This window comes from Sinohyriopsis cumingii, chromosome 14 (genome assembly GCF_028554795.1).
Source record: "Sinohyriopsis cumingii isolate HCF-2022 chromosome 14, ASM2855479v2, whole genome shotgun sequence".
In the NCBI taxonomy this organism is placed as follows: Eukaryota; Metazoa; Mollusca; class Bivalvia; order Unionida; family Unionidae; genus Sinohyriopsis; species Sinohyriopsis cumingii.
In genome coordinates, this window is record NC_142974.1 from 91,218,836 (window position 1) to 91,233,765 (window position 14,930).

The following is a 14,930-nucleotide window of genomic DNA, read 5'->3' on the forward strand; positions in this document are numbered from 1 at the left end:
GGAATGACAACATAAGTAGACAAATGCCACTATATAAGAGACAATGTGCCACTACATGATTTAAACTAACCTCAATGCCATTAAGAGCTAAACACCAATTTAACATTTCAAGATGCCTCCTCTCAATAGCATCCTTCCTGCACACATTCATTAAGGAATGATAAACTTAGTAGGACTCTGTAGCGATGAAACGGACACAATGGATGGTGAAGAAAATGTTGGCCATGTTAGCAAAATCATGGTAAAAACCATTATATCTTTCATGGTATCAGAAGTGGGATAAAATATGTAGCGGTTTTCTCCGACACCATTTAATACAACAATGTGTGCGATAGCTATTTCTGAGTGTGAATGAGGATTTAGTTCAATGAACTTAATCAAGACTTCTTTAAGAAATTTCTTAAACCAAAAGAGTTTACAAATGCTAATGAACATTTCTGCAAATGGACCAGAGCTTGAGGACTTTAACCCAGACACAGCTATCAACTGCTGGCTTAGTGCTGGTGCAGGTGGAAGACATATACATGGACATATTTTCAAATCCATCAGCTAAAACATATATACATGAACCTGAAGAAGCCAAATGTATAACAACCAATGTTTTTGAAAAATTAAATTCTTTTAAGAAATAATTATGTTGTATATCGTTTTTTTTTTCCTTCTATGGATTAAGCACATACGTCTCATCAAATCTCGGCAAGTGATTACCATTTTGGGATCATTGAAAAATAAGGTGGGACTAGTGACGAGTAAGGTGGGACTAGTGAAGAGAAAGGTGGGACTAGTGAATTTTCTGAAACCGCTTGTCCTGGACTACTGGTTTAAAAAATAATTTGCTCAGCCCTGTACATGAGGTTCATTTTGCTGTTGTAAAAAAGTTGATTGACTTGAATTGTATACTCCAGAGGAATCAGCATTGACTGTCATCCACAGCAAGATGAAACCTTACCAAGGTAATGATCCTCGAAAATGGGCAAAGAAAATAACTTAACATTATCAGAAAATAACTGCATAATTCTTTTAAACAAAACTTTATTTGACAAAGCAGAAGCAGGGTTTATCACTTTCTTTCATTTGGAGTGACTCGACATTATCAGCTGCACTTCACACTCTTGTCCCCATTACGATGACCACCATTTTATTTCATGATAAGTTTCCTAATTCTTTTTGTTGTTGTTCCTGATTGGATCTCTTAGTAACCAGAGCTACACAGATGAGTTTCTAGTTAAGAAATGACCAAAAAACTGAACATGCACCTGAAAAAGGAGTTGACTATGTCTGCACGATTTGCAATCAAAGGAGTGAAAGAATCAGAATTATAGCCCATTACTTGAAAGAGTACATCCAAGATCATCAACAGGTGCCCTTTTTGTGCAGACTCTGCAATTACAAGACCACCACTTTTAAAGATCTACAGAAGCATGAATGTCACTATTGTGAACACAGAATAATCATTGAAGGATAAGAAGAGTATCATGGTAATTGATAGAAAAAGTATTATGCAGGCTCTCAACCGAACTTCTGGATGAGGAGTCCTGCATTCTTCGCCACTGGAACTCAAGAATCCACAGCCTGCATCTGAGAGTCCCTGGCATAAATTTGGGGGACCCTCACTTTCAAACAGATAGAAAGGAAATTTAAAGCGCAATCTCATTATTTTAATAATTAAATTCTTACCCATTAATGATATCACAATATGAAAAAAATATTTTTTCAATGAATAGAATGTACAATTTAAGCATTATGCACGTAAATTTATATTTTTTTAACCCCTATAACACTACCAAGAAAAATATAAACACAACAATAAAATTGTCAACAAATAGTTTCAATCCAGAGAATGATCACTGGAAATGCTGTGTAGTTTCCTCTGCAAGTAAAATAGAATCTCCATTCCTATCAAAGAAGCTTACACGAGTAAACAAATGACATAACACTGTTTTACAATCATAAAATTAAACAAAGGAATGAAAAATGTACCAAAGAGCATATGTGCAAAAACCAGATAATTCAGAAAAAATGTTAATTAGTAAACCATGTTAAATGTCTTATGAGTTGACCATAAGGAAGAAAGGTCAGATATAAAATGGGATCTATGGACAAAATTCTAATTTTGACAGATGTATGGTACCTAAATACATGTAGCTTGAGACTGCATATTTGCAATGTCATCAAGATGAATTCACATATGCTTAAAGTATTCGTGATCAAATATCACCAATCAAATGGAACTTTAACCTTTCTTTTTTCCTTTTCTTTGCAAAATGAAAACAGATTTTGCCAACTCATTTTGGTACTCAATATACTTTCTTGCAATCTTGTAAAAAGTTTCTACTGGTATTGTAGTGAACTGTAGAAAAACATGTACTTAAATTGCAGTTATAAATATTACGGCATACCAATGATTTGACAATATTCACAATTGTCCAAATCAGATTCTGAGAAAGCTCTGATTATTTTCATGATTAATATTTGTGTCACTACACTAATTTAAAAACTGCCTTGCAACAAAGGAAAGCATCATTTATTTGCCAATCAATTTTGCAGGTGCTTACATACTGACTCAATACATTTCTTTTTTGAAGGATATAAGAGGGCCAGTCCTTTTTCACAAGATAATTGCAATGATAAGTATTAACCGTTAATTACACAAACTCGCTTCTTGCCCGTTTACTTAGGTCTAGCCTTTAGCATTGTGCAGATTTGCTATGGCTGACCAGAGTATGAAATTGGGGAGCGTCCTTGGGGGAATATGAGGTGCGTCAAATGGAGAAACTGCACATTCTGAGAATTTTGTGCCTACTTTAACCTGGAGGCTTGGAGCCTTGAGAGTCCTGTTATGTAATCCATATTTCCCACTGGAAGGAAGGGATATCCTAAATTATGACAGGGAGACATCAGCTAAATATTGTGATGACAGAAAATGCTCCCTTATCCTGGATGCCACCCCAGTCATGCTTCTTTCCATCATGAAAATTATCTGGTACATAACACCACAACCCAAGAAGCACATGCTTTGACAGACAACAGTTTTACCCACTCACATGTATCTAAATGCAGCTGTGGCCTGGTTGGCCAAAGCATAATTAGCAAAATAAAAGAAACACCTGACTTGGTGATACAACACAATGTCACAAATAATAAGGCTCTTTAAGTGATGAACACCTTGTAGAAACAAGCAGATAATGTACCAGACCTTACCAGGACAGTGCAAGATCTGAAGGCCTCAATGACCGTGATCAACCAGACAAGGATGCGGCCAAGGTCCAGGTCACCATGAGTGATAGATCACACTAGGGAGATCAATACCCATCATAAACAAAGGGAAGGCAAGAAGACAAATAAATCACAAGGAAGCCGGTATAGTCTTCATCACTTTTTATTCTAGCAGCTGTGGTGTTGCAAATAAGTAAAGGAATTTTAAAAAAAAATTGGATCTCTTTTTAATATTTTTTAGAGGTAGATGTTTGAAATGATGCTACACATCAAGCAGAGGATAATGTAAGCACTATAAAATACAACACATAAGATCACAATTACTATACTTTGCACAAAATGTTTTTTTTAGCATGTATATTTTTTTGCATAGGAAGAAAAAAAAATTACCCGTTAAATTAATGAGGTCTACCAGAACTACAGCTAATTATACACAATGTGTACATGTACGTGTGACCTATTCATGAATTCAAATGACACATTTGCAAATTTTACATGATAAGGCGATGTATAGATTGGAGTCATATCAGAGATAATGGTTGGTTACCAGATATGATATTCAACAGACGTCAGTTTTTTTAAATATAAAATATTGGGCTTTATTTGATCCATGATCGTATATCATTTGTAGGTTGCAGATACTGCCATTTATAAATCACAGCATGCATATAATATGTCCAGTATGGTACATCTGTACAGAGGGCGATATGCATTACCGACGTGCAGTTCAAGAACAGAATCTGGATAAATTTCCATAAAGTAATTTCTCTTGATGTTAATTTCACCAACTGTATCTATTTTATTATCCTTATTACATAGATCTTTAGTCTCAAGACAATTTTCCAAGTTCTCCAACATCCAACTTTTCCAACAATCTTCAACTTTCAATGGTTCTCCAGCCAAAATCAGACTATACGGTATTTAAGACATGGGAAAGTCTGAATCAGAATTTAGCAAACTTGTGCACAAGCAACGAGACTACGGAGCATTTGAAACCCAAATTACTTCAGCATCTACATTAGCATGTACCTGTCAGGTTTAAGAATAAATACAGCAAGACATGGGGTTCTACTTTAATTTTAGCTTTCATTTACTTTTAGATCTCATCTAGGATCCATTTTCATTTGTTTCCAGGAAAGGAGTAAAACGAGTTTGTCTTGATGCTGGGATACATTGCAGTTATACACCTTTTTCTAGTTTTATCATTGTTGACATTTTCTCACTTCTTTCTCATTAATTTGTGCAGTCACTGAATGAATCTATTCTCTCTTCACATACCATTCATATTACTAATATTAGTAATAATATTATTCAATGAATGAAATATTTTCTTGTCATACACCCTGCTTTTACATAATACAAATTTGTATGGTCAATGAATGAGAATAATGTAGGTGTAATCACTGAACGTACATATTTCTCCTCAAATATCACACTTTCTTAGAGTGAAACTCTCAATCTGATTAACTTTTTTGATCCTAGTGATATGAGTTCTCATAATTTGCAAGAATATCATCTCCTGCCCAAGACTGTCAACTATAAAGACAATCCTCTCAATACTGATACATATTCATTAAGGAATGACTTTAAAAAATTGGACCTTCGGCTCCTATGCTATGAAATTCTGCTTGGGTAAGCTACATATGCCTGCAAACATGCCTATAAAATGATGTACCTCAAGTAGTATTTACTTATACATGTAAACAAAGTTTTTCATATAAGTCAGGAAAGTTTTTTTTATAAAATGAAGCTTGTTATCACTCCCCTAGTGTAAACAAACACTTTACCGTTTTGCTAAGCATGTTTATGAAGTGTAAGAACACCACCTTTGCAAAGTGTTTCTCAAACTTTAATCATGTTTATTTTACTTGCTTTACTATCCTAAAAGAAATATCTGACAGATAAAAGCATTATATATATATATATATATATATATATATATATATAGACACACACACACATTCTCTTGCTCATAATCAATGTCATCCAAGATTTTGATTATGTAAGCATATAACCAAATTTGATAAAAATTGGACGAGAAATATACTCTTTAATTCTAGTATAGTAATAAGCTCAGTAAATCAGATTCAAAGCATCTCTTTAATGAGCACAGAATCTGTCTACAACAATGATAATTTAAACCTATTTACCAAGATGAAGCAATATCCAACAGCAATTCAGTCTCAACTGGCATCACATTTACCCAATCATGCCATTAATATGTACTGATCTTACTCGTCAAATTCATCCAACATCTTGATAAAACTAAAGACAATAGTGATGTCCAGCAGGATCCAATTCACAGGAAATGGTGGGGAAAAACCCAACTAATTAACATAGTAATCAATAAATTAATAAAAACATTAGGTTTTTGTGCAAGCCTACAGAATCTGACAAAATATTATACCTCTCACCTTCAAGGTTAGGTAATTTGGTTAACTGCATATCATAATGTAGATTTGATAAAATTCTGATCAGAAATATGGCTGATAAAGTTCCTTCCACATTGCATCCAAATTTTATCCTATCTGTAACTCGGTAAATATGCAGGTCACCTTCATTAACTATAGCTAAAAGTACCAAATTTGTTTCACACAAAGTACTTAAAACAAATTGGGTACTTTTAGCTACATTTAATGAGTTACAGGTAGGATAAAATTCATGATGCTGTGTGGATCGAACTATAGTGTGTTGACAAGCTCAGATATAAAAAAAAAACAGATGCAAAACATTATTATGGATAGCTCTTGCTCATAATTAAACACACTCAAGATCTTGGTGATTTAAGCCTATTTACCAAATTTGGTCACAACTTGGAAGTAATCTCAACAGTGGTAACAAGCTCTGCAAAAAAAAAATGTGCAAGATAAACATGGATGCCATGAATTGATATACATGGATGCCATGAATTGCTGACCTTCTTATCATATAAGCTTACTGAAGCACAATCACAATTAGTTTCCAACAAAAATTACCAAGTGTTAATGAGCTCAGCCAATCAGATACAAATTAGCCTAATTAATATGCATAACATTTGCTCCTAATAAATCACATTATATATCTTGATAATATAAGCTATATTCCAAATAAGATCACCTCATTAATATGCATAGATTTCACTAATTATCAAATCCATCCAGGTTATTGCTATAATCTCATATTTCAAATTTGATCAGAAGTGAATCAGAAATATATACTGTAGACTGGTAACAATGCTCAGCCAATCAGATGCATGATTACCTCATATAAAATGTGTGTATCTCAACGTCATAGCATTTATCCAAGACGATAATATAGACAAATATTACAAATTTCATCAAAACTGGATCAGATATATGGTCTCAAGAGCGGAAAGAAGTTCAGCCAATCATATGCAAGATGACCACATTAGTATGCATGGATCTTGATCAGCATCTAACTTGTCCAAGATCTTGCTTGTTTTGTTTTTATGGTTTAATGCCATTTTTTCCGCACACAAAAGGTTATACGTGATGGCAAGTATATCTGCTAGAGGTAGAACCACAACCCACAGGAAAATATTGGCAAGCTTTTTCACTTAACAACACTGGCCTAGCTGAGACTCAAACCCACTTGGATAGAGCTCTTGCTTATAATCAAACCCTTCTAACATTTTAATAACATATATCCAATTTTTCTGTTTTACTGAAATCTGATTAGAAATACGGCCTAAAGAGTAGTAACATGTAGATGTTGATGGATGAAAAGTTCGGTTTCTTTTTTTGGTTTAACACCATTTTTCAGAACATGAAAGGCTATACACGGACACCAGTATATTTGGCCGAGGAGAAAGCCCAAGAAAACCACCAAGAACCACTGACCCAGCTACTGGTAAGCATTCTAATACCCACAATGGTTAAGCTGAGACTCAAAGCCCATGTGGATACAGGTGAGATGTGAATGATTTGCAGAATCATGTGCCTGAGATCACTAAGGCCACCTGGGGCTCACTTGATGGATGACAGACACAAATCAATACAGTTGGCCATAACATAAGCTCACCTGGCCAGATGAGGTACCAAAACAAACTGCTGCAAAACCCTCAAAATCTAATCATGTTATTTACATTTGCATACAAACATGTCCATGATATTTCTTGTGTCTAACAAAATAGTTCTTAGTGGCTAATCCTGAAATGAAAGTTCAATAAATCATAAATTTTAAGGTTTGACTTGGTTTAGTTTTTGGTGTTTTACTTCACAGCAACACAATAGTTTATTCTGTACTGATGCAAAGAGTAGAGTGCCATGCTGAAGGACACTGCATGTTAGCTGACCTCAGCTGATCCTGTGATAGCACTGAACTTGTACCCTTTTGGTATTGAGTTCTGGTAACCAGAGCCACTATGATTCCCATCATGAATTTAAGATCTAATGTTCAGGCAGGATTCACAAGTAATTGACCTCCACTTCAGATGGCACATGAACATCATTGTCAAAATAATAAAAAGCCTCTGTCAGGATTCATCCTGTCTGAGTTGTCAAATTTTGTTGAGCATCCTTTTTCCAATTTTGTTCAATTCTGATTAGAGTATCTGAAAAAGCCATCTAAAGACTTTGTTTTTATTTCTATTAGAGCTAGCAATCTCTGACAGCAAATCGACATTATTTGTAAAACTCAAAGCCAACTATGAAAGGACGCCATCAAATGAGGTAAAATTTTGTTCAGTGGTTTGTGAGAAGATGTAATTTAAAAGCTTTTCTATTCTTGGCAACAGCTGCCATAATATTTTGGCACATCAGCATCATCCAAACAACTTGAAAGACGTTCATGTTTGGATTTTTTCGGGTCAAAGTCTGTTGAGCATGTTTTGAGAAAAAGTTTTCTTTAGGTTTTCTGTTTTGGGTCATCATGGTCATATTTGATGGTGGATAAAGCTGTCAAATCTGATCAATTTTTCTTCAGTGGATTCTGACTGAGCTTTAAATTACATTTGTAAGTGGACAACTGACAATGGGTGACTGATGATGCACACTGGACAAAGCACCATACAATAAACTCATCTGACCAGATGAACAACAAATTTAAATATATACACCAAATAAAGTGATTCTAGTCTAAAATTTTCATCATCTTCATCTTGTGCCCAAAAGCATTTTATACTCAGGAGTACACTACAATATCAGTATGAAAAAAAGATATGACAAGAAAGGCCAAAAAAGCCCCATCTATTAAATAGTTGCCCAGTAGCTATTTACTAGTTTCACTGGATTTATATGAACCAGTACAATGTTTGTTCACCATCAACATTTAAAATGACTGTTGGTATTTAAAGAGTTTTATATGCCACAGTCTTATGAAACCAGTCCTCATTTGACATAAACAGTTTTTTTTTTTACAGGAGTATCTCAAGAACAAAACCACACCATTACATAGGAAATACCAACAAAGAATTGCTTTATGTGCCAGTCTTATGAAAAACAGCCTTCATTTGACATAAAAAGATTTTTTTTTTACATGAGTAGCTCAAGAACAAAACCGCACACCATTATATAGAAAATATTAACAAAGAATTGCTTTATGTGCCATACTCTTATAAACAAAAGCCTTCCTTTGACACGAGTAGCTGAAGAACAAAACCACACTGCTACATAGGAAATATCGACAAAGAATTGCTTTATGTGCCATACTCTTATAAAAAAAAGCCTTCCTTTGACACGAGTAGCTCAAGAACAAAACCACACTGCTACATAGGAAATATCGACAAAGAATTGCTTTATGTGCCATAAGAAGCCATAGTGCTAATTAAATAAAAAATAATGAAAATCCAGTTTTGGACAACATGCATTTTATTTACATGAAGAGTAAAACGCTTAAGACTGGGATTAAAAATAGGATTAAATTATCAATGTGTAAATTTTACCTAATCACTCACAAAGTAAATAAAGTCCACAAGATTTTATGTTAACTTTGTGAGTAATTAGGTAACAATTAACACATCAATAAATACCCAACCATCATCATTTAATCCTTATAATTCCAATTTGCTTTCTTTCTGTCATCATATCAGCAGATTTCAAAACAAAGCATTTATTTCTGGGTAGCTGGAAGTTTTCTTTCATTAGACTCTTCACTGCGATAGAATACACAGCCCCATCTTCGTTAACCAAGAGTGGTTGATTTTTATGCAGTAATGTAGGGTAGAGTGTCAAAGTGGATCATGATATTCATCTGATAATTTTGCTATGATCATTTTTTTAATTCAAAAGAAAATGGTTTCTGCTGTTTATTCCTGTTTTCAACATTACGCCTACATATGGCATATGTTGTGACAGCATTCGTTGTTCCTGCTTTCTGTTTCGATCTTTCAAAATCAAACTTGTGTCCACTGTTAGTGAGATACATTGCTCATCAAATTACCCTGACCATTAAGAACTGCTGGAACATGCTGTTAAAGCATATGCAATATTGGCAAGAGGATCGAGTGTTGGAGTGTAGGAAGTTATGTGTAATTACATTGTTTTAACTTATAATGGACAATTTTAATCTGGGGTTTGTAAATTTTGATCAGAAATCACACGGGTGTGTGGGTGGGGGCTTGTTAATGTTATTATTATGGTATAAGGCATTGATATAGTTAAAACTTCATACAAAATGCCCTGGAAACAGGGAACCAAAAGTAGTCCACATAATTTATTGATGTGTACAAAATTCCAGATCAGTATCACATGACTGGTTACATCTGGTCAAATTCTAGAAAATTCAGTCAATTCATAAAATTTGGAATTATTATTAAAATAAACAACTTTAACACTGACTTTAATCTAGGGTGTGGATGGACATCCATACTGACAGACATACAAACAGCCATTAAAGTGACCACAGTTTTGAACATCCACAATAGCCTACCAAATTCTGGCACTAGCTTTTTTCTGGAAATCACATCTGTTCATTCAGAAATTATCATTTCAACTGAATAAAGATACTGAATGTGCAGTAACAATTAAAACAGTTTATGAAGAAAGTAATATCATGTTTCTTCATCCTCATCTTCATTCTGTTTCAACATTTCAAAAAACTCCCTTGCTGTAATCTTCTTTGGCACAATATCTGAAATTGTGAAGGATTTGAATTTAAATGAATTAAACCCTACCTCTCAAAGTGAGTAGGTAACAATAGATTATCAGTACAGTAACTTGATATGGATCACTCATCTCTCCTAGTGAGTAGATAAAAATAGATTATTCGCACAGTAACTTGATATGGATCACTGTATCTCTCCTAGTGAGTAGGTAACAATAGATTATCAGTACAGTAACTTGATATGGATCACTCTATCTCTCCTGGTGAGTAGATAACAATAGATTATCAGTACAGTAACTTGATATAGATCACTGTATCTCTGCTATTGAGTAGATAACAACAGATTATCAGTACAGTAACCTGATATGGATCATTGTATCTCTGTCATTCTTACTTTATCTAAATGGAGCCTATCTCTGTGTGTGTGTGATTTGGATTTTTTAACGTAGCCTTAACAATTTTTCAGTCACATTGCTACGATGTCTGCAGTGTCAGTTCAGAGTGATGTCTAGCACTGGGGCATCATGCCGCAGAGATGTAGCATCATGTCGTACCCAGTCACATTATCCTGACACCAGACCGACCAGTTCTAACACTAACCTCATCATGCTGAGCAAGGCAGCTGCTAATACCATTTTTATACATCTTTGGTATGACTCGGCCTGGGTTCAATAGCTTGACCTCATGATCCAAGGTGGATGCTCTAACCACTAGACCACCAGAGCAGTCTCGTAGCCTATCTATTATATTAAGTGTAAACCACCCCATTATCCAAACAGTAAAACAAAAGCTGATGTGACAGGAAACATCATACATTTAGAATATGCATGTTATTTGTAAAATACTAAAATTTTCAAATATTTAAATGAAAATATTTGCTGCCTTTTACAAAACACGATTATTTATCTTATATTAATAAACAATTTGCTAAGCTGAGAATATCAACCATACATTAATGAAATCAAGACTTTCAGAATAACCGTTATCAACCACCAACAATAATTTCACATGAGATGGTATGCTAGCAACTAAAGTAAAATGAAAACAAGAAACAATGATGGCTCGTCCTTGCAAGTCTCATTCTGCAACAAAGCAAATGAAACAAAGAACTTATTGTTCTGACAAGTCAAGAAGTCCCCATGCACTTTATTGCATTCAACCTCTGCATACAATCAAGGGCTTGTAATGCAAAATACATAATACCTGATGCACCTTACTGCTATGATTACATTAGTCCTACATGTAAGACATAGCACATGTTGATTTTGTTTAGGTGCTATGTCTTACTATCTAAATAATGGCCTTGTATAGTGTGTTCCGATGTCATTGACATCGGAATGAGTAGTCAAAGTTTCAGGAATATCTCACATATCTGGCAGCCTATATCGACACTCTTCCTCTAATTTATGTGTAATTAATATACATACTGTGCTGTCTTTATCCTGATGGAATGAAAATATGACACAAGCAAATGGACGCTTTTTCATGTTCTGTTGACATACATTCAAACTTGTTGCAATGCGGTGGTAGTTGAGGTATGCCGAAGTATGATTAAGTAGATGCATGTGGCAGATATGTTTCTCGAATGAAATGAAGCATTACTTTACAGTTCCAATAGGCATATTATATTTTTATTCGTTTCGTTAAAGAATAATATTTCAATTAACCCAATTTCTGCATTCCCAGCTTTCATCGTTTTCCAGTCAACTGAAATGTAAGCCAACAAAACTTGAAAACAGGTCCATTTCTTTTGTGAGAATTTGAATTTATTAGAGGAAAGAGATCAACGTAAGTAAAGTCTGACTAAAACATTATTACTTTGTAGAAAAGTGCCATTATTTTAGTTGCCAGTTGTGTGAGATATTCCTGAAAATTTGACTTTTGTTATGATGTTAGTTGACATCAAAACACGCTACACAGCGCTGTTAGTTAGGCAGTAAGACCCGGATGCCCAAAACATAAATATCAGTGTCAGGTCTTACATGTAGGACTATGACTACATATAAATTTTAGACAAAAATTCATTTACTTTCTTGGATATAATATCTATGCTTTTGCCAAAACAAGAGTCCCAGGAAGACCTGATAGTGTTCATCTTGATACTTGACACATGTTAGCATGTGAATTGAAACTCAATATGCATCAAAAGTGAAGAGGTGGGGGAAAAAAAACAGAGCACAGAGTACAGAGTTGCTACTGTAAGACTTTTGTTATATACAGAGGTCTTGGAAACGCTTAATCACGCATATTTGGACGCAAAAAATCACTTAGGCAGGAGTCCTCCATACGCATGTAATACACCACTCCCTCCATAACTCATGCCCTGATAACTCGCGAACCCGCTTATAATGCGGGGTCAGGCGTGGATCCCATTTTTTAAGCCTGAAAATACCCCAAAAACTGATCCCTATTTATTGAACTTGAAGAAAATCACAATCAAAATTGGTAAAGGAAACTTTGATGTATCACTTATTTTATCGTCGAAAATGGTAGATAGGACCTGGAAATTTTAATCAACACTATGAAATATCAAATTTAAAAATAGGTCATACAATATTTTACATTTTCTTTCCAAACGACATTCCTTGTACACCGCCATTAACGATATGTAAGGAAATTATATCAATGAAAATGTCACTTATGCCAAGTGGAGGCAGTACTTTAATAAATAAATACAAATTAAAAAAATTATCAATGGAAATTTGTGCTCTAGTTCTATATTTTAGTTCCTTTAAGTGTAATCGTCAAAAATGCAATGTGTCCTCTTGTAACTAAATGTAAAATGCGTCAATCTACCGCAATAGCAATGTTCGCGAGCATTTCTCTGAGAACCTAATTAAGTGCTGACCATGTTTTGATAACTGACTTCTGGAAGTATTTGTTGTATTGTTGCACTGAATTAAAAGCTGGCCTTCTTTGTATTATCAGGTTCATTATGTCTTTTGAACTAAATATAGAAGGTGGAATACAAGAAAAGTTAAAAGGCACGAAAACCCTACAAACTTAAAATATAGTGGCCCCGGTTGTATGTCAGGTGAACTCTATTTGATCGCTCAAACACTTATAAATGTTACTGTGTATGTAACATAAACTACCTTAAACTAACCAACTCTTTCATAACTGTGATCAAAGATAACAAGACAGCCAACCAAAATAAATACTTTGTAAAATAAAGAGCTTGATTTCATAGATACGAACCATTGTGGGCAAGCGAGTTTCAGAGAATTCTTGAACTGACACATAAAGATATCCTCAAGGATGAAAAGAAGTTTCATTATTCTGTACTTTCAATCAAATCCCAACATCAATATTGTATTAATTGAACAATACAAAAATTGAGTTTTGACAGATACAACTGTCTCATGAAATAAATATTGAGTGTTTTTGAACAAAGGAATCTAGTTTGGTGGTGTATCAATAGTTAGTCTAGTTCCCTGCTCTTGGGGCTCGCAATTTGGCAGGATAATATTAAACACCACTATGGAAACCAGACTCATCAAGAAAAGAAAAAGCAGTGACATAATACACAGATTTGTTTCAAGTACACGTGATGGCTGTTGAAACCAGTTGAAACAATCTTTCCTGTTCGACATTTTGAAAATAAATGTTATTTATACAGAATAACGAACAACTTCATTAGAAAAAGCGCATTATTAAAAATTATTATCAATGAGAATGTTAAATGAGGATTCAGTTAATAAACAGCCCAGTTCCCTAACGTAAACCCCCCCAATCACAATTTTCTTGATGTCAAGCGATTTTCCCCCTAATTTTTGGAGGTCCCTCAGTAACTCGCTCCTTGCTTATAGTGTGGTCTATGTTTGTGGACCCTGTTTTGCACAAGTTATTGAGGGAAAGGTGTAGGTAGGCAGAAAAATTCAAAGACTTGCCAGTCCTGCTTCAGCCACATACTTAGTGGGAAAAGGTGTTGATCACTTAGCTGTTCTGATATTTACATTAACAGAATTCAGTCCCAATCTGTCACTTCAGTTTCAATGTTTGCTCTAGAACCCGAGGTTTGGGAATATAACTTCATTAGAATACTGGAAATTGGTTGTTGTTGCTGTCGTAGGGTTTAACACCATTTTTCTGCACACGATAGGCTATACATGGCGGCCAGTATTAATGGTGGAGGAAGAACCTGGGAAAACCCCGGAAAGAACCACCAACCCATGAGAAGCTACTGGCAAGCTTTCTCACATACCCACATTGGCTGAATCCGAGACTCGAACCCACGCAGACAGAGGTGAGATGGCAGTGATCGATAACGGAAAGCACTTTAGACCTCTCGGCTACTCGGGGGCCCCTCTGGAAAGTGGTCAATACCACATGTGTTTCCACTAACTTCCCAAAAGAAGTCAAATAAGAGATGGAATAGACCCAAGGTCATGCAGGATCATATGACTTAACATTAAATCGGCAAAAGCTGTTTTTTTGTGGCAAATGTTTCTATTTTCTTCCCTCTCTCATAGATATCTCTACAAACCAAAAGTGTATTGTGACCATTAAAGCCAATTTGTGAGCTGGATTTAGGTTGGTTTTTGTTTGTAGTTTCTTAACTGCCACACTATTTGAGTTATCTGCTTCACTCTCAGTCTGGGTGGATGCTAGCACATGTTTTGGTGGCATAATGAAAGTGAATTTGCTTTGGTGGCCATATTGGAGTCAGATTG

General features: G+C 34.8%; 1 protein-coding gene across 3 annotated transcripts in view; it reads right to left on the reverse strand.

Moving 5' to 3' along the window:
• Positions 1 to 3,363: 3,363 nt before the first annotated feature.
• Positions 3,364 to 14,930, reverse strand: part of LOC149784375 (chromatin accessibility complex protein 1-like) — a 30,806-nt gene continuing 19,239 nt past the window's right edge. For all 3 annotated transcript variants that reach the window (XM_089932436.1, XM_089932437.1, XM_089932435.1), the window contains one exon: positions 3,364 to 10,284. In XM_089932436.1, coding sequence (XP_089788562.1) covers positions 10,205 to 10,284 — 80 coding nt within the window. In that variant the 3' untranslated portion in view covers positions 3,364 to 10,204. The remainder of the gene's footprint in view (positions 10,285 to 14,930) is intronic.